Source organism: Acomys russatus, chromosome 18, assembly GCF_903995435.1.
Source record: "Acomys russatus chromosome 18, mAcoRus1.1, whole genome shotgun sequence".
NCBI classification, from domain to species: Eukaryota; Metazoa; Chordata; class Mammalia; order Rodentia; family Muridae; genus Acomys; species Acomys russatus.
This window is the reverse complement of record NC_067154.1, coordinates 20,064,238-20,084,593: the sequence shown is the minus strand read 5'-3', so window position 1 is coordinate 20,084,593 and position 20,356 is coordinate 20,064,238. Positions and strand designations below refer to the sequence as shown.

The following is a 20,356-nucleotide window of genomic DNA, read 5'->3' as shown; positions in this document are numbered from 1 at the left end:
ATGGCCTTGAGACGGGTTTGTTCGTGGGAAGATGGTTTTAAAAAGTGCTTACAAGATGTTGGTGGAGGGGGCTGGAGAGATGGCTTAGTGGATAAGAGTGCTGGTTGCTCTTCCAGAGGTCCTGAGTTCAATCCCAGCAACCACATGGTGGCTCACAACCATCTATAATGTGATCTGATGTCTTCTTTTGGCATGCAAGCATACATGCAGAAAGAACATTTGCATATATAAAAACATAAATCTATCTATCTAAAAGATATTGGTCAAATAACTTACTCAAATGTAAAAGGAAAGCCAGAAAAAGGAAAAGGTTGGGAGATTGAAGGCAAGAGTTCAGCCGTCCTCATTTCAGACTGAGATGCCAAGAGCCGTCTATGACAGCTGTCCCCACTCAGCATTGGCTTTCATGATTGCAATTTCACCGGTTCCTCAGGCTGAGCATCTGGCTGGGTGTGCTCCTCGCAGCTCTGGCATCAGGTGGAGGCTCCAAGGCTGGAGCCTCTCTGAGCTATACCACCATGAGGCCCATGGATGACACACATCCTCAGAGTGTCTACCTCACAGTGGTTTCAAACTGGCTGCCTTACACCTGCGCAGTGGCAGGAAGGTGCGCTTTCCCTTCTCCGGCCTCATTTTAACTAGTCCCCATGTACTACCATTGCCAAGGAGAGCACCAGTCTCTCCTACCCTAAGCCATGGCTGCCCACCATGGCTTCACTGCTGCTGTCAAGGGCTGCCTGCCTGCAAAATGAGACAGTAACCAGCACGCAGATGGGAAGTTGGTTAGAACTGAGTCCCCTGAGCAAGAACTAAGTAGACAGAGACCACTCCACTGCTTGGGTGCATGGCTTCCAACCTTAGCCCTCCAGGGCTTGTTCTTTTGGGATCGTTAAGCTTTCTTCTCTCCTGCCAAACCAATCTTACCTTCTCTCTGGCCACTCACCCATTATCGTCTCTCCTCCTTTAGAAGCCAGAGTCAGTATTAACTTTCTTTAGTCTCCACCTAGCAACCCTGACTCTAGCATTGCCGGACCGTTGGGTCAAGGGCCATTCTCAGTGCTGATGAGTTTGTCTAGTATGGTACCAGTCAGTGTGAGGTGGAGCACTCCTGTTTTCCACAGTCCTTTTCTTTAAAGGTGGAGCGCTCTTATATAGGGGCCTTTGGTCACTTACCAGTTTATGTTTGGGGATTCACTGCACAGTACTTACTGCTGCTGCAAAAACTACCTGTTGGCAGCAAAGCCATGGAGGATGCTTTCATATTTAAGATCCTGGCTTGTCATCCCTTTCTGTCTCCCTATCCTAACAGACACGCTATCCCTTCATGTGCACCGATGAAAGGGTGACAGGCATTTGGCATACTAGGTCACTGCAGATAATACTCATCTTCAGAATGAATGTGTAAATTGCATATATTGCTGCCGTGTGCGGGTCCCTGCACCTGGGATGGAATGGACCGTAGCCCGGTTACAGGGTCACTCAACAGCTTTTACAGATCGACCAACCATCAGCAGCTGAGCTGCATTGTGCCACTGTGACATTAACTAGAGACACAGAGTGCCACAGGAAACGTTGACGCCCCTTTTTTTTGCATAGAGCCTGGGGTAATTACTGTGACTATTGTTCTATTAGAAAGCTCCATTTATGCTCCTTCATCAGTTCAGGATCTAGGCATGAAAAATCACTGGCGTTAAGTGTTTAAGGCAATTTGCTCACCAAATGAAGAAAGGACGGAAGTCTATTCCTGAGCCATCCGTGCAGAGAGCCAAAGCTCACCTCATAAGGAGCACAAGGAGGGTTTTGGCTGACGGCACCATCTCCCTAAACAGAGCCCCGGGACATGTTCAAGGCCTATTCTCTGACACTCCTCCCAAGAGGGCATACAGGTCTGTGTGGACAGCCCGCAGGTAGACCAGTGGCTGCCCTGCAGGTGTGGTGTGAACTTAGGTGGGTCCAATAAAACACAGATGTGCCTGGCCGCCCTGTCCTGGGGTCCGGGCGTAGCGTTCTGAGGAAAAGCTACAGAAATGTTGCTCACCTTGAGAAGTAAGCTCTCAGGGCAGGGTCCGTACTCTTCCACATGCCACAAAACATGAATCGGTTATGAGGTGTGCCGTTCAATATGGAGGAAAATGGGAGACTTCTGAACTACTTACCCCCACATGGGAACATAAATGGGTACAAAAGCAAAGGCCAAACCATAACCAAAAAGATGGCCCCCAAAGGTTTACTTACATTGAGTGAGGATCCCGGTTAAGGCGTTTTTAAAATTCTCCTTGGCTTCCTCCATTTCCTGCTCATGGGTGGCTTTTTCATTCATGAGCCTGCGCACGTGGCTGTTGGCCGACTGAACCATAGAGTAGAACTGGTTTGCAGAGCGCCGGTTCACCTCCCCGCGTTCTATCCAGGACAGCAGCACTGTAATAGCCTCCGAGAACTTGCTGTCATCTGGAACAGAAGGTGAAGGCAAGAGAAAGCCACTTCATCCGGGTTCTCCTCAAAACAGGTGAGGTGACCCGAAGCAGCACTTTTTCATAACTTGGCAATTTAGCTTTCCTTAGAAGGCTGCTTTGTCACCCCATGGCTTATCTTTTCTCCTTGTCCTCTGGCTCCGTGGAACCTTCTAGAACTTCTTCTTCAGGTGCTCCTCCATGAGCCCGGCTATGTTAGGCATTCTTAGCCAACATTTGCTGCCTCGTTCTCACATCAGACCTACAGTATGCTCTCATAAGATTGACTCAGAAAACTTACGGACCTATTGGTCCTCACCCTATTTCTTTATCAAAAACGCTATATAATGGTGTGTTATTTTTTGTTATTTATAAAGATAGCTTAGTGTCAACATGCGGACAACAGGAAAAGTATTTTAAAACTAGTAATGGAAGATATTGCTCCCAAAGCACGCAGGGGAAATAAGTCATTGCTTGTTTTACTGAAATTCAAAAGTCATTTCATGTTTGGTTTAATATAATAGGTTTCGTCACAATGAAAAATGGAATACTTCCTATTTTCTACACAAGGGTGTGTGTGTGCCCCTAAGGTGGTCAGCCTTTGCTCTGGGTGGCTAGTGGAAAGCCCATTTAAACTTGGTTTGAGCCTCAGGTGGGACCAGGGAGTGGGGAATGACGCTTCATCTGTAAATAAATGATAAAGTCTATTTCCAAGAAAACAAACAGGCTTGCTTGTTTGGGAATGGTTGTACAGCTTGAAGGTGGAGGAGGCAGGTGTGGAGGTGATTAAGTTAATTACAGCTGGAAGTTGTAGGCCAGCCATTAGGACATTAATCGATGTGACTGCCACTGAAGGCTCCTTGTGAATTTTCTAAGCAAAATGCAGGGGAGAAAAACCTTCATTTGTACGTTTCTGCTTCTAGGCAGTGGGATATACAAAAACACCTCTGTTTACCAAGGAAGGTAGGCAGACTCTTAGTTCTCAAAACTAAGAAGCAAAACTAGACCATAATAAGCAGATACTTACCCACTGTCTTGTCTATTCTATCCAGCCCCTGTCTGCTCCATGGAGGACTGAGAGGCACCTCCTGTATTGTTCAGGTTTATAAACATGTACACGCTCCAGGTAGCAGATGGTGACTCAGAAGGAAATTCTACTTTTATTTAACATGATTTTTAAAAATCAATCATTGCCTGGCTATCAGTACGCTATTCGTGGAGTGCTTCGCGAATTGCCCAGGATGTTGTCTAACTTATCTTCAGCCCGCTTCTTCTGAGACACCCCTCCCTGGCCAGGTCCAGCTGTTACTTGCCTGGGGACAGGCTAGGTACATCAGGGCGGGACTCCCCTCTCGGGAGCCTGTGGCAAAGTGCAGTCTACCTTCCCCAGACTCAGAGCTGCTCTTGCTGATCGAAGACAGGCCACAATATATTCTTTCCTCCCGAGATTAGGGGTCAAAGGTCCCCAGCAGCCCTCTGATCTAACCTGTGCTCACCCTTGAACCAGAGGAGGGAACAGGCAGAGGCACACCCACAAAGAGACTCCAGTTTTCTGTGTTAAGGCTCGGATTTCAGTCCAACCCTCCGTGAAGTCCAGCTGCAGTGGATTCTTATCTCGTTCTGTGGACCGAAGTGGCTCGTGTGAGATAAAAATCTGTCATGCAACTCAACATTATGCTCAGCCCGCGGAGCGGCCCATCGCTTAGCATTATGCTTGCGGGAGGCCCACTGCAACTGTCAGAGTCAGAACAAAGTCGGCCTCCCTACACGCTCTCCCTGCCAATATATGTTAGGAGAATGGACCGTGGGGCAGACAGCGGGATTAAATACGATGCTTATAGGGAAAAAATTTCCCCTTTAAAAAAAAAATCACAACAGAAAAGATCACCAACTTCGTGTACTATCTCTTTTACTCTTGCTGTGGTAAGTTATCCATATAGCACCAAGAAAAAGGAAAATCCTCAATACTTTTTTTTTTTAAGCTCATAAGGAAAAACAGAAAGGAAAGAATGGGATCACTCATCTTGCTCAGCATTTCGGCCCTGGTACATGGGTTTTCATCCATTCTCTAAATGTTTTTTTAAAAGGCATGTTTGCTCAGCGTAAAAAGCATGACTTCTTGCTCCTCACCCCTACAACTGGGACACAAGTTGCTCTTAAGTGACCAGGAGCAGGTGATGGGTAGTTGTCAGACAGAAAATAACACCGTGAGGACTGAGCAACAGAAAGCCCAGAGCTGAACACACAGGTAGCCAGAGAGGCCTTTTGACCATTTGCCAAGCGTCCCACTAATTTAAGAGAGGCATATAGTTTTGAAAACTCCCAAGTTCGTCTTAGTTTCTGAAACCTTTGAAAGTGGCAGGCTGATGACGACTGGTCTGCTAACATTCGCATTAAGTTTAAAATATGTTAGCTTAGAAATGCCAGTCAACATGTGTTGCCACACTAGAAGTGACTTTAATTTATACTTATTAACACCAAACTCAGTAACTCCTGCTGGATGGCTACTGGAGCATATTGAGGATGGTCATTTTCAATTCACAACTGTAAATTCAATTTTGTATTCAGTGGAAAGAGCACCGAGAAAGCAGAAAACAATATAAACTAATTTAAACAGGATTTAGATTGCAGCATTATTAAAGCTATTCATGTGGAAAGAAATTAACGCTGCTCATAAAATCACATCAAAGACGCACTTATGAAACTTCCAAATGCTCGCCTCATCCATGCTTAGGCGCGACTCCAAGCAGAGTGAAGTTTAGAAACTAGAATGGGCAGATGTGCCTTTCCGCGGCGAGAACTGGGGAAAAACAGCTGTGCTGTGAAGGGCTGAGGACAGTTTGCCCATTTCAGATTACTTAGTATTTTCCAAAAAGGGTCCGTAGCACATCACACCCTTCTGCCTGGGTTACTGGAGATGTGCTTGCAGGACTCCCACCCCAGTTGGCATTTTCCTTTTAGAATATCTGCTTCTTTGCCAAGCCTGTTCTGATAATCGCCTGGGCATTGCGTCTATGCTCTTGTCCTAGGGACCTTTGTAGTCTCCATTCCCCTGGACCAGCCGTTACTCCTGTTTTAAGACTCAGCTTATGTCATCTTTATAAAGGAGGTTTCTCTGCCTCCTGGGTGTGAACTGCATGCCTCTCTGCTGTCACCTTCCCACCATTCCCTAAGGACACCACTGACATTGTCACCCTGTGTAGTGATGGCTGCCTTCTCTTTACCTCCTGTTGAGGAGCTGTTGTTATTTGTTTTGTTTTTCTAAAGACAGGGTTTCTCTGTGTCGCCCTGGCTGTCCTGGAACTCTCTTTGTAGACCAGGCTGGCCTTGAACTCACAGCCGTCCACCTGCCTCTGCCTCTGCCTCTGCCTCTCTGGGTGCTGGGATTAAAGGCGTGCGCCCAAAGAGAAGAGCTGTTATAATGAAGCTTCCGCAAACACACTGGAACCTTTTCTGGTCACTTTCTGTCTGTAGTCCATATTTTATCTATTTCGCAAAGATATACAGTGAGTTAAACCAGCAAGTCTCAAATTCAAGGATTAAAAGATGGACAGTTGATAATAAAGATGCCCAATTTTGTGTTGAAGAGGATTCTCACGTCGGTCATTGCCTACTAAAGGTGAACGTCCTGACAGAGAGGCAGGCCTCTGAGGTCACGAGCATTGGGGATGAACGTTAGGCGTGATATCAGGGACACCAGGAGAAGCAGAAAGTACCTGTCAGCAGAAAGACTCTAACCACATTCTCCTGGATTCAAAAAAATGTTTTTGAGAGCATGTTTCATTTGGGGGGAGGTAATAGTAACTTTTTAGCTTCAGAGGGCTAGCTAAGTAAATAATAATAATGCTTATCTTTTGTCCTTCCGTGCCCCCAGCCGGATCCATGCCATCTCATTTACCTCTGGTTACTTCCGACCTTGTGCGCCCTCTTCCTCACGTCTGTGGAACACGGGCTACATCTTAGACACTGAAATTGCCAAGAGGATAGTTTGCCACTCCAAGTCTACAAGTCAAAGTGTCCTTGGGAGCTTGTTAAAAATGCAGATTCAGCTTTTCTCAGTACCCCCGACTGATTGCATTTCACCCCTTATAAACAAACACCTGGTAGTTTCAGACTTGCTACAAGAAATGATTGGGGTGGGGGTGGCGGGGAGGGAGCCAGGTAAACAGGTTAGAAGCTAATCTAAGTTGAGAGATAACACAAACCTGAAGTGGAAAGTAGTAACTAAAATTTATGTGAATTTTGAAAGGATTTGATGTGATTTTTATGAGCTTTGCAAGGGTCTGTCTCTAAATCCTCACTTTCAATAAAAGAACAATTGTCACTGTGAACCAGGAAAATGTTATCAGAGAGCTGTATGGCTTCAGATCCTCACAGTGGGATGAGGGCATGGGCCAGCTGCCCCGTCCCCCACCCCCCACTTCCGGCTCCACTGGGGTGTGCGCTTTCCTTTGTCTTTGACTAGACTATTTTACAGCTCTGAAGAGACAGAACATAAATTGTGAAAATGAATGATGCAAATAACTCTCTGTAATAATGCAAGGGATTTTTGTTCAGTAGAAATTTAAATCTTTGTAAAGAGAATTACATGATGAATTTCCAGCTTCTGCCATAGCAAGAAATCAGTATGTGCTTATTTCTTAGAGGGGAAAAAAAAAAGCGCTGTGGACTATCTTTTTAATTTTTTTCTTTCTCTTCAATCATGGAAGCTCTCCTACTATTCTTTCATAGATCCAGCCATAAATAAAGACCCACCTAAGTTTCTTATCCTGTGCTCACAGCCTGGCTTTGGTCTGTCCAGAGCTAAATCTCCCTTAGCACAAGGGGGCGAGAAAACTACCCATCAGTCTGTACCCCCAGCCCCCAGCAACTATCCAAATATCAATCTGATTAAAATTTACCAAGTGCTGCCACCTTCTGCAAACCAGGAGCTTTAGCTGTGAGGGTAGCACCCATCATGCCTCTAAAAAGGCGCACTCCTGGGGTTGTTAAGGAATCTGTGGCAGAGAAATCATGACCATCTTGGAAACGCAAATTGGGCATGCCCCGCTGACTTTACTTAGCTCATTCATTAATGAAGAAGCAGTAAGATGATAAGACTGGTTCCAAGGAGAATTTGGCCTAGGGAAGACTGTTGTTTCTTGACTGCTTAGCTGTCAGTGCACCAGTTAACCAGAACAGCACATAAAGGCTAAACAAGTGGTGCATGCCCCCCTCTGTTCCAACACAATCTCCTCAATTACTCAGTATTTATGAAATGGGCAAATTAAGAGGGCAATACAAAAGCGCACTGATTGTTTCCGCTGCGGGGCCAAGCAAAACGTTTCTAAATGAAATGGCTTCTCCGGCCTCTATGAAGGTCAATAACACCCAAGAAAAGTGCCTCTCGAGGAGGCTCCCTGGCCTTCAGCTTTTCCTTGCCTGAGGAAGGAGGTCTGGCGGTTAGCTAATGGAATGTCCACTTGGCTCATAGTATTATCGATTTTTTACTTTCATAGAACCGTAAATATTGACAACCGTCTACAGAATGCCAGCACCGCTTCCACTCTTGCCGACTGATGCCAGCCATACTTTATGCAAATATGAGCCTAGTCCTCTGAAAATTATGAGCACAATCCCAGGGGGAACTCAGGTCGCAATGACACGGGAGGGGATCCCAAGGGCACCGGCTAAAGAACTTTGTTAGAAGTTCACTTGATACGGGGCGGGGGGGGGGGGGGGGGGGGGGGGGGAGAGGCAGAGGGAGAGACAGAGGGAGAGACAGACAGACAGACAGAGAGGCAGAGACAGAGGGAGAGGCAGGGACAGACAGAGACAGACAGAGGGGGACTCTTCAAAATGAAAGGTTCTGTGCATCTTTCCAAATGGGACAAAGTACTGGAAAAATTTTAAGATGCTCTTGCTGAAAGAAATCTCTGGTGAATGAAGATAGAATGCTTCTTCGTGGCCGAATCAATCTCTTCCTTGTGCGGCCCAGACCCTAGGCCCCTTCAGGGCTGCTCGGTTCATGTTAGAAACACTGGAATTCATTATCTCGTCTGCCTTGTGCCACTGTTTCCAATAAAGTATAATTATGGTGCTATTGAGTTCCTTCTCGCTTTCCCAAAGCCATGCCATCAACTTCAGGTCCCTGCAGTTACTTCTCAGTCAGTCTTCATTAAGTTGAATTGTCCCACAACAATGCCTGTTTAATTAGCAGGGTGCCCACTGATTTTCTGTTTTAGAATTTGTATTAATGAAACCGATGCCTGGTGACTCTCTGCCTCAGACACTCACTACACGGTTACAACTCAAGTGTTTCCTCTGGCTTCGGAAAGCCTGGCAGCTAGTGAATGGGGGAGGATGGGGTCCCTGAAGATGCCCCCTTCTCTCAGGCTTGTGACGTCACTGGTTTGGCTATCTCTGCAGGGAAAGCATCCTGCAGTTGCCACTCACCTTAGGCACACTGTTGTTAATAGTGTTTGTATGCATCACAACCCACAACTGTAAGTAGCAAATGCAGGATGGATTGTCATTTCCTCTATTACCCAAGAGGCCTAGATTCTACGAGGCAGGAGCTGGCAGGGTGTTTTCTCTTTCCTCTGTACCTAGCACTAGTACCCAGTGCCAGGTATTTGTAAAACACTTAGCAACCACTTCTCCACTGATTGGCAGCCAGCTGAACGGAATCACTTCTCTGATTTGCAGCCATGCCTTGTAGCTCGAATGGCCAGAAATGCAATATGCCCACAGATTTGAATACTTGGTGGAGGGAGAAAAAGAACTAATATCCCCAACACCTACTGTGTGCAGCTATGTGGAAAGCTTTGCAGGTCATCATAAAGACTTGACTGATAGAGATTTTGCTGAATGTGGACCATCATCAAAACAAAATTACAAGAATAAACACGTATGGGGTGAAGTAGGAGAAAGATATCTAATAAACCCAAGACAGCAAGGTTTCTCAGAGGAGGGAAAAAAAATCAAATCCAATTAGGTCTTTTCAGATTGCATTTTCACTTCCTTTCTGACACAGGTTTCTGTACCTTCCGTCTTGACTGCATTTTATATCCCCACATCAATGAAATCATCTTCAGGGAAATGGTTTCCTTGGCTCCTCCTGCCTGCCTTTACGTTGTTATAAGGAGCAGAGAGTGGATTTCCTCTCCGAGGCTGCCAATTTCCCAAGCAATTAAATGCTGTTTATATTCCAAACTCCGTGCCTGGGTTGAAATTGTCAAGCTTGATATTACCTGACTCTTGCCTAAAATGTATCTGCAGCTAGTTCATTCTACTGTAAGAGCCATCTATTAAAATTTCCAATCTGTTCTCTCCTCAAGGGATCACACAGTACTTGGCAAAGGTACAGCTTCCGAATTCTGCAAATTATACTCATCTATATAAATATACATTTTGGAAATGGCAAGGCTCACAAATTACTCGAGCAAATTGACATCCCAATCTGCTAGGCTCCAAAAGCAGAGGCAAACGCCATGTACCCTATACATGCAATTGGCACCTTTGATGTTGGCTTCATAAAAATAACATCATGTAGACGTCAAACCTTCAGGCAGCTCCTACATGCAGTGCAGAACTAAGGTGTAGCCATGACTTAACCCATCTTCAGAGTCTCACACTCCACTCACGGAGCTAGCTAGGGCTAAAAGAAAGTCAGGCTACAGAGACCACAGGGTGGGACCACAGAATTCACTGGATTTTTAAAAAAGTATTTATTCCAATGAGCATTCCTGGTCATAAGTATTGTTCTTTCTTATTTTGAGCACTTCTGATAATTTTTAGGCTGAATTTGCATTGCATATGCTTCCCCCACCCCCCCCCCCCGAGACAGGGTCTCTCTGTGTTAGCCTTGGCTGTCCTGAACTCACTTTGTACACCAGGCCGGTCTCGAACTCACAGTGATCTGCCCGCCTCTGCCTCAGAGTGCTGATATTAAAGGCGTGCACCACCACGCCTGGCTGCATATGCTTCTTAATGAGGGGTAGCCTCTGAGGTCTGTATATTTACGCCTATGCTACAGGCCTTCTTGGAGCATCTGGGCAGGAACCAAGAAAGCCATCAGGCAGCACTTGGTGGCTGGAGAGACACAGTTCAGTGGCAACTGCAGCTAATTAGGAGTCCTCAGATTCCACAGGAACGACGGCCGGAAGCACATTCCCTGCTTTTTAGACAATGCATAGAATGCCATTTCCAGTCTTCCTAAAATTGACGGTTTTCTCCAGTAAGGCCATTCCATACATTTAAGATCCTGCCAGTAACATGGCCCTGAGGACGAATAGCACCTCTCCTCTCTCAGAACCCTGTGAGGCCCTCTTTCCATTGTTTACAGGACACAACCAAAGCCAGCAAGGGCCTTGGGGCTTCCCCGTGTGCCTGAGACACTGAGCGCTTCTCCTTCCTGTAGGAACACAGTGCCTGTGCCAAAGTCTCTTTTCTTTCCTGTGCATCTTTGTTCTTTGGGCTCCAGCCTCTGGCTAGGTTGCCTTTGTGAACCTAAGTCGGGAGAAAGTCACCTTGTTTATCCCTCCAAGTTTAAATGCCACCTGCTCTGTGAAGACATTCATGTGTAGAGGTTGACTTTCATTCACTTTATATTAAGGTGTGTCTCTGTATATTCGATTGTCAATGGATGTCTTTGGTTTATTAGATATTTTTTCTCCTATTTTACACTGTTCATGTTTATGACTGTAATTTTTGTTCTGAACGTGAGTTAGATGATAACAGACTCTGGGACTGCCAATGCCGTTGAGGAATCTCTGGTCTCAATGTTGTATAAAAATTACTCCACAGTTATTTCCCATTGGTTAAACCAAAGAGCCAATGACTGGGCAGAGGAGACAGTGGACAGGACTTCCGTTCCCAGTTAGGGAGTCCCAAGGATGGAAGGAAGGAAAGAGATGAGGAGGGAGGGAGGGAGAGGGGCTAGGGGAGAGAGAGAGAAGAGGGGGAGGGGAGGAAGATGCCACCACGGGGGAGTCACCATGAGGACAAAGATGGAGCAGGAGCAGCAGACAAGGACGGACGAGAGGACTGGTAACAAGGCACATGGCTGGAAAGTGGGCCAGGCTAGTATAGATGGGTTAGAATGGATGAGAATCTGCCCAGCCGTAGTGCTTTAAAGCTTATTATAAATGCAAGAGGTCTCCATCTCATGATTTGGGAGCTAGAGTGGGCATAGAAATAACCTTTAAATTTACACTCATGACACCTTCACCCACTTTGTTCACACTTGCTGGCATTCCCAGAGTGTGATGCAAATGCCTCGACTGACCCTGAGGCCATCTGCTTTGTTTGCTTGCTTTGTTTACTTGTAGACACCTGCAAGTGGCAGCTGTGACTCCCCCCCCCCCCCCCCCCGTCCCCACCCCACCCCCCAGCCCCCTGTGACTGAAGGTACCCATCAACCTCCAAAGCTCTGATCACTACTGACCTATAAAATCCTAGTTGTCATTCAGCTCACTCAGTTTGGTCGCTAACAGACCTAAATACGCACAGAGCATGCATGCGCACCGCACCGCCTTCCCCGACCCCCCCACTTCCCACCCCCCACCGCTAGGAGAATGATGGAGCCCAGGCAGTAGGCAGAATACAGCTCTCTCCCACTCACATGCTGTCCGCGGCACAGACAGTACACACGTGGATCTGGCATTTGGAGATCTCCTTTCTCCTTCACCAGTTAATCAGTGGCTAAGGCGGAGGTGAAGGCTCCGGTGGGAGTTTCCTTCTTACCTTTCAGCTTCTCAGCCAGCAGGGCAGCTTCGTGCTCTGAATAGTGCATGATGGCAGGCGGTGATGGCGGCCTCAGCCGGTCCTCCTCCAGTTTGCGTCTATGCCGCTCCTCCCTGGCGCGCATCCTTTGCTTGCATTCCCACTCATAAAAGTCATCCCTGGCCTGGGCAAAGTCGACGTGAAGGCGGCCGGAATCCTTTTTATCCGTGCTAGACCCTAATCGCATTCGGTAACCTAAAAGCAGTGGAAAGCCAGGTCACCTCAGGTTAGGGGACACTTTCTGGTCCAAGCTTCCCACAAGCTAGGCAACCATGCACTGGTTTCTTTGGCCTTGGAACAAGAGAAGAAACTGTCCTCCCTCTAGGAGATGGGAAAGCAGGCATCCTTCCAACCGGTTAATCATGAGGCACAGATGTGGAGATAAATGCACACCCTACCCCCCGTCCCCGCCACCCACGGAAGTTTCTCAGAGGGACCCTCACCCTGCTCCAGTCCTGTGTCACCAACAGAGACCCAAGCACTAAATCCTGGCCACTCCTTCCTCCCCATGGTTTCCAGGGAGTTGGGAAACCATTTTGGCCTGTGGTATGTTTCTCTCTCAACCTAGTAATGGTCTTGCTTTTTGTTTTCGATGTAACTATAACTCTATTGCATGAGCACTCTTAAATTCTTCTTCAAAGAGGCAGGGAATGAGTAAATAAAGGGCTCCTATGATATTTGAAGGAGCCTGCAAAGTAAATTTCAGAACTTTACTCACAGCCTACTGCTTCAGTCCCCTAGCAAACACTGCCGCTCAGTTGTTTTTTTTTTTTTTTTTTTTTTCCCTCTCGGCCACTACAAACGCCACAATTACCCAGGCAATTCTGCAATGCTGTTTTATTTCCACTTATCGTCTGGGACATGCAGGAGAGTATTTTACCTTCAATCAAGGGGGCCCCACAGCACCTCACCTGGCCTATAGTACCATACAAACTGTCCGTGCCATCTTTGAAGGCCATAGGAGGCTTGTGCAAAAGCCCAAAACTAGGCCAGAAAACAAAAAAAAGAGGGGGGGGGGTAGCTGGGGATCTTTGTAGGGAGAGGGCATTTACTGTGAGCTCCTCCAGGTATAAAGATTAGGGAGGAGGCTACGTGAGAGGTTAACAGCACTGAATGCTGCAAGCCAGCCTAACTTGAAAGAAAGCCCAGTTCGACGCGAGGTTGCTCTTCACTTTGGAGTGCTCAGGTTTTCACAACATAAATTCTAGCTTGTGGGAGCATATCTGCCAGGGGCTAGTAGAGGAAGGGAGCAAGAGTAAGCACCTTTGCCTTACAAGGGGTTTGCAAATTGGACGCAGCTGGGAAAAAGGCGAGGCTGTTGCCCCGTGCTGTGTGTGCTGTTGTGGTACATTTCAGTGGGTGCTCAGAGCATTGTGGGGGTGGAGGTGGGAGAAGGTTAAAACTCAGCTACAAATGCCTGTGGAAACTGGATTTTCCCCCAGCAGGGTGCTTCACGCTTTGAAAAATCTGCTAAGGACGGATCTCATCTGATTGAACTCCCTTCTAGGTTTCAAGGGCTCATCTAAAGCACCTGGGAACAACAGTATCCATTGGTGGGTGATGCGTATGAGCAGAATTAGTGCTGAAGCAAAGCATGTCTTGGTGGCAGGCGGAGGAGAGTGAAGTCAGCAGGCCATGCACTGGCCAGAGGTTCCAGCCGGCTAAACAAGTTTCCCTGATCATATCCAGAGAGTCACTTTTCTAAAGTGTTTCCGGTCCTCTTTCATCACAGCACCATCATTACAGCCTTCGAAGAGACTCTGACGAGCCTAAGGCTAAACTTAGCCTGGCCCTCAAATGTGAAAGTGGTCCTAAAATTAGGCTTTCCAGCTGGACTTGGGTTTGCAGGCGATTACACAAAGCGGGCAGGGGTGGGGGCTGAGGGGCTGGGGGGTGAGGGGAAGGCAATCTTCTCTCCTTCCTGTCTCCGTCCTCATAAGCTGGAATTGCGGACCTTCTCAGCTGCACCCTAGCAAAGCTGGAGGCATCTTCTCTGCACTCAGGCAGGGAAGGCTTTAAGTGGAGCCTGTGGGTCCTCTGCCTACAAAAGATCTGCTAAAGAGCCCTGGAGTTTAAGTCTGTACCTTCCTCTGTATGTCTGCATTTGGCACTGTTCATCTTTGTTAGCATCTTCTGACTTTTCTGTTCTGTCTCAAAGTTGGATTGTATTAGTGGTGAAAAGGAGCGTTCACCTACCGCTGCTTCCATCACGTGGGAGGAAGTTTGGGAAGAGGGGGCATGGTTTGATTGACTGGAACCCAGATTTCCGGGCAGGTGGTGATGGGAAAGAAGCACCTGTCCTTTCTCCATGAGACAAATGTTGCCTGAGAGTCCTGGCTGATACACTGACTAGTCCACAGCAGAGAGAGAGAGGGTGTAGTGTGAGAGCTTATCCACAATTGGCCGATGGGAAGCCACACCCTGTTCCTTCCAGTACCCCCAAAAGTCTAACAGTTGAGTATGTATTGCAAAATAGCTTTGTTCTAGGTCTGCCTCTCACTTCCACAGACTTTATTTTTCACGCTGAAGGCTGAGCCACAGTAAGGGTTTTTACTGGTCTCTGCATCCCCTTCCCGGGTTAGAAAGTCTCTGAGGTAGTGAGAGAACCTCAACACTTCTGGCGCTTTCCCAGAATGCCATGGCAGTGGAGGCTGGCTGCAGATATTAGGAGGAAAACCTAAGGGTGGTGTTTGCCTGGTTTGTTTGATTCTTTTCCATCCCAGCTTGCCTTTGCTCAGCATGAGGTAGGTGGTCTGCAGAGTGGCAGACTGTACACATGTCCCTGGAGGATGAGCTACGGGCAGTGAGTGGAATCTAAAAATAAATACTTCTAAAGTCACTTATACACATCAGCCTCAGTGTCCTGTGACTTGAGTGAGGTCTGGTGTACTGACTCCACACACTTGTCCAAAGAAATACCCCACAGAGTGGAAGGCCGCACTAGGCTTCCTTTTAACATTCGGAAAACTCTCCTAAAAACTGGTCCTAAGGACAAGGATGGCAGAGCAGGAGGCTAAATTACCAAGTGTGTGATGACAGTGGGCCTATTACAGGCCCAGGAACAAATTTCCCTGCAAGGAGGGTGTGTGTGGGGTCTTGCTTCACTGTCCCTGGGGTGAAGATTGGAAATGCACTTCTAAAAAACTGAAATTACTCTGAGAGAGTACTTTACTCTCTCGGAGGATTACATCCAATAATAATAATGGTCCTCAGTACTCAAAATATTGCCTTTCATCTAATTCGTACTTGAGAGCATTAATTAGAAACTCCGTGGAATTCCTCGAGACTGGATGGTAGGAAATCCTGCCTGTGGAGAGGCACAGGCTTAACAAAGAGCACATGGCAGGCAAGCTGAAAGGCTGGTACCTCCTTCCCCAGCCCCAAACTACCAGAAGCCTTGTGCATTAAGGCAAAAGGGAATGAGCTCAAATCAACATCACAAAACAGGACAAAATGCCCAGCAAACCCCTTTTCGTAAAGCAAAGTACCAGAGAGGTAAATGGCTTTGTCAACCATGAATTCCTCTGCAAAGCGAATGTGACAAAAATTCTTCTTGCTCTTCCGGATGGCTGTGATATCTCCGCACTGCTCAAACACTTCTTGGATAATTTCTTCCGTAGCGTTTTCTGGTAAGCCTCCGACAAACACAGTCTTACACCCCGGAGGCCGTTCTCTTGTGGACGGAGGTGGGAGATCTAATATCGCAAGGGGACACAGGGGTTTGTCATTTAGTAGTTAGCTTTGTACCAGGTTCATCGGGCAGAGTTTTCTCCAGACTGAGGCACAGTCAGTTTTTACACCACCTTATATCCCGGACCCCCACCCCCCCCCCCACCCCATGCCCTAGCTGTCATGTTTCTTGTACATCTACCTCCCCTCCCCCTCCCAGCCTTTATTTCTCCTGTCCGTTTCTACAGAGGGGCTACGCTTGTCCGAGAAAAAGATAACACGCGTTAGCATAATTTCATTTCTCTTTTATAGCACAGACAAAGAAGAAGAGAGGAAAGAGCTCCATAGAGAACAGAGCATGACGTAATGACAGCATGATGAAAAACCCCAGGTTGTTACCCCTTTCTCTTCTTGCCAGATAAAGGGGTGGCATCGCAGAGAAGAGGGAAACACAGCCCGTCAAAGCATGTGACAATACTTACCTGGCTGAAAAATGCTGAGTCTGAAGGAAACCTTGCTTATTATTCACTTTTAAATGAGCACACTATTAAATTGTGAGGAGGCCATATGGAAAGATAAAAGTGTATGCTGTCACAACATTTTGCCTAGTTTATATGTAGATTACTAAAGCAATCTCCTGAAAAGTCCACTTCGCATAGGCTACACTGATTAATATGGATTTAAAAAGTTCTAGCTATTTAAGCCTATAAACCTAGTATCAGAGGCTAAATTAATCAAATATATAGGTCAAGTGAATGTGATCTGGCCCAGAAATTCCGAGATGCATCTTCCTCCCACCCCTTATTTTTCCTCAAATTGCTAACTGCCAGACTAATTCCAATTTCTGACTAGCAAGACACACTTCAGACTTTTTCTCCCATTTATGAAGAAAGGCTGATAGATTTCACAGAATACCTTCCAGAAAAATCCTAGTTCACTGGAACTAGAAAAGATTCTTAATCTTACACGTGAAGTCTCAGCGCCTACTGGCTTCACAGTGTTTATTCAGTTACTGGGCAGACATGTGGACACACCCTTGAGTACCTGCCCTAACGCAGAGATGAAGGCCTTGGGGAGAATGTCTCACATCTGAAAATGAACACAATACTTTTTCGAAAGAAAAAGTAATTTTATAGGATGAGTGAATATGCCTCGCGTCTACTTACTTGGATTTTGGGGGAAAAGAGTACAGCTTTTACAGTGGATAATTTCTTTGACAACAGCCACTTCCGTGGGGGGTGGGGGTGGTACCAGTCCCAGACCTGGTATCATGGGGTTGATGGGGGTGATTCCTGTCATCATGTTGAGGCCTGGGTCGAAGCCTGGCACACAGATGGAGTCTGCAAAGCACAGAAGACAACGTTTTGGTTAGAGATTTCCAGCACATTGTAGTTTCTGTCTGTATTGTCTTGCTTGGCTTAGCTGACTTCACATTTTCTCTTTTGGAGGAGTTTCTCTTGGCATATGATGTAACCCTCATAGAAAGCCATTCTGGGAGGGTAAAGGGAGAGGAGGAGGAAAACAAAGAAGCTACAACTAAACAAAAAGGAAATTATATTACTCAAAATACTAGTGCAGCGGAGCAGAGCGCAGCACAGTAAAGTGTGAAGCCACGGGCCGTGATGCTCTGCTGTTACTGGGAATGCAATTTTCTGTTTCTTAATGTTAGGGTATTGTTTACACTGCCTTATCATTTAGAATGTGGAAAGCGCACTTAACGCTGAAGTGCCCTGCGAATCTAATTGTCCTCCTAGTCTTATCAAAAGTGCCTCCTTGCCCAAGTGACCTACATTTGGGAAAGTTCAATTTATATGTACAGGCTTTGTAAGGATCACTCAGGTCCCACCCAGCCCATTTCCCCCAGTGGAAGGGCCTGACACGAGAGAGTGATTATAATTGCTGTGACTGGGCTAGAGGCATGCAGGTGTAAAATTAGCAATATATATGTCTGAATTCTATTATATAATCACACTTTCTTCCTTTTATTCCATCAATAAACAGTTGGCCCATCCTGCTGAAGTTTTTATGCCTTGTATCAAAAATAACTACAAAACTAAACAGAGCCAAAGAGGATAGATTTTCCATATAAAGCACTGAATTGATTTCTGAGTGTGACAATAAAGCAAGTAATGTCAAAGGTGATATACAGGGGTTTAAAAAAAGAGAGTAAGTCTTGGCAAGAACAGAGAAAAGAGAGTCCCTGTATGTAAAAATGCAGCCAGCATAAATAAAAATCAGTAAAAAACAAACAAACAAAAAAGCCCAAAACACCATCTTTCATGGGCCCGGTGATCCCATTGGTAGGTGTATACCAAAGGGAATGAATCAAGAGGCATGTGCACTCCCATGCGCTCTGCAGCATGAGTCACAATAGCCAGGACGGGGAATCAACCCAGATGTATTAGCAGACGGCTGGAATAACAGACTGTGGTGTGTGAACTGTGGAGTCCTAGCCAGCTATAAAAAGAAGGGACTTTTGTTATCTGTGACATCATGGATGTCTGTTAAGTTCAATAAGCCAGGCTTACAAATACAGCTGAGTGTGCCTAATGGCAAAAATCTAAAAAAGGACAGTTGAATTCGTGGAATTACAAAGCAGAACGGTGAGTGACATTCTGCTGGGTGGGGCTGGGTAGGAGGTTGGTCAAAAGGGACACAGAGTTGGATGGGAGGCGGGTCCTGGAGATCTGCTGTACATGCTAATGGCTATGGCTTCCCGTGATAGACATTACTTTCTTTGCAAATGAGGTAGATATTGAAATGGAAATGGCGTGACCGTGAAAAGGACAACTATGTAGTTATATGGGACCGGCTCCCCATGTGTACACACTTTGAAACTTTAAAGCATATGGATATGATTTATCTATCATTAAAAACAAAGTAAGCCCTTTCTAACCATGGGGGTGTTTTCAAAACTAAGTACAAAGGGGATCCCTCTTTTGGGGATTTTTCTGTTTGTAGAAAACAACAAATATCTCTGGTAAGATAAGTCACAGATAAGCAGATGGCCACATCGAGAGAGGACATGGCAAAACTCCACCACTCTACAGGGAAGAAACTATTTTTATTTATCTATTTATATTTTTTGGGTTTTTTTTTTTGAGACAATGTTTTTCTGTGTAGCTTTGGCCATCTTGGACTCACATTGTAGACCAGGCTGGCCTCGAACTCACAGAGATCCTTCTGCCTCTGCCTCCCCAAGTGCTGGGATTACAGGCATATGTCACTGCACCCAGCTTTAATTTATTGTTATTATTTTTTATTTTTATGTGCATTGTTGTTTTGCCTGCACGTATGTCTGTGGTTATCAAATCTTGGGAGTTATAGTCAGTTATGAGCTGCCATGTGGGTGCTGGTAATTGCACCCTGGCCCTCTGAAGAGCAGCCAGCGCTCTTAAGGGCTGAACCATCTCTCCAGCAACAAGGAAGAAATTAAACTGCCTCTTCATCTCCTGTCTTTCCCTGACTCTGTATAGGTATTTACCCTTTGACTTTCCTGCACCCCTCATTCTTGTTGGGCTCTCTCTAGGGCTTTATTTTTCAGCTAGCTGTGATGGGTGATTAGACAAACCTGACAGCAAAAGCAATGATGGGGTTTATAAAGAAAATTTAAGATATGAGAGGTCTGTCTTTTCCTTTCAGGGAAAAGACACAGGACTCTTCAAGCTCCGCAGGCATGTCCACTGCTCCCTGGGTGGAGTGGCCTAAGCCTTGTAACCCTGACCTGTAACCCCAGGGTACTAGCCTGGCTGTAGTCAGATGGTTTTATTTTGGGTGTGTGGCATGCGTGTTTTTAAAAAAAGCCCTAAGTGCAAATGCTAAACAGCCACTTTCTTACAAACTTATCACACAGGCATTCTAGGCAGGTCCTCTATGACCACAGGTCTCAGTTTCTTAAACTATGACATGGTTGCTTAGACTGGCATATCTCTTGGAACAACAGCATTCCAGGGCTCCAGAATTCTGTGACAACAGGGCTCAGAACAGCGATGTTCAAAAGTTTAGAATCGACAGAGAGGAGACCCAAACTGGTTATTCATAAATTCCTCATAAGATTTCATTGTGTTATGACTCCTCACAGACAAAGAAATGGACATTTAAAGAATTTAAGTAAAACATCCTATATCATGAAGCAGACAAATGAAAGAGTTGGAAAACTGGTCTGGCTCTGTATTTAAAAATGTATAATGTAAGGGTTTCAATGTCCTCTCTTAAAATGACCCAGCTTAAGTCACTGCTATGTTACTCTTCTATTGCAGTTATAAACACCATGACCAAAAGCAACCTGGGAAGTAAAGGGTTAATCGTATCTCACAGCTTATTGTGCCTAACAGAGGGGAGTCAGGGCAAGAACTCAGGGTAGGAATCTGGAAGAAGGAACTGATGCTGCAGAGACCTTGGAGGGCTGCTGCCGCCTAATGGCTTGCTCCTCTTTCAGCTGATGCTGCAAGGCCTCCCTTGGCTTCTCTTGG

General features: G+C 46.1%; 1 protein-coding gene across 2 annotated transcripts in view; it reads right to left on the bottom strand.

Moving 5' to 3' along the window:
* Enox1 (ecto-NOX disulfide-thiol exchanger 1) overlaps nt 1-20,356 on the bottom strand; it is a 218,783-nt gene that overhangs the window by 141,843 nt on the left and 56,584 nt on the right. For both annotated transcript variants that reach the window (XM_051160858.1, XM_051160859.1), the window contains exons 3-6: nt 17,051-17,224; nt 15,704-15,910; nt 12,177-12,410; nt 2,236-2,448 (exon numbers count right to left, since the gene is read on the bottom strand). In XM_051160858.1, the coding sequence (XP_051016815.1) occupies nt 2,236-2,448; nt 12,177-12,410; nt 15,704-15,910; nt 17,051-17,224 (828 nt within the window). The remainder of the gene's footprint in view (nt 1-2,235; nt 2,449-12,176; nt 12,411-15,703; nt 15,911-17,050; nt 17,225-20,356) is intronic.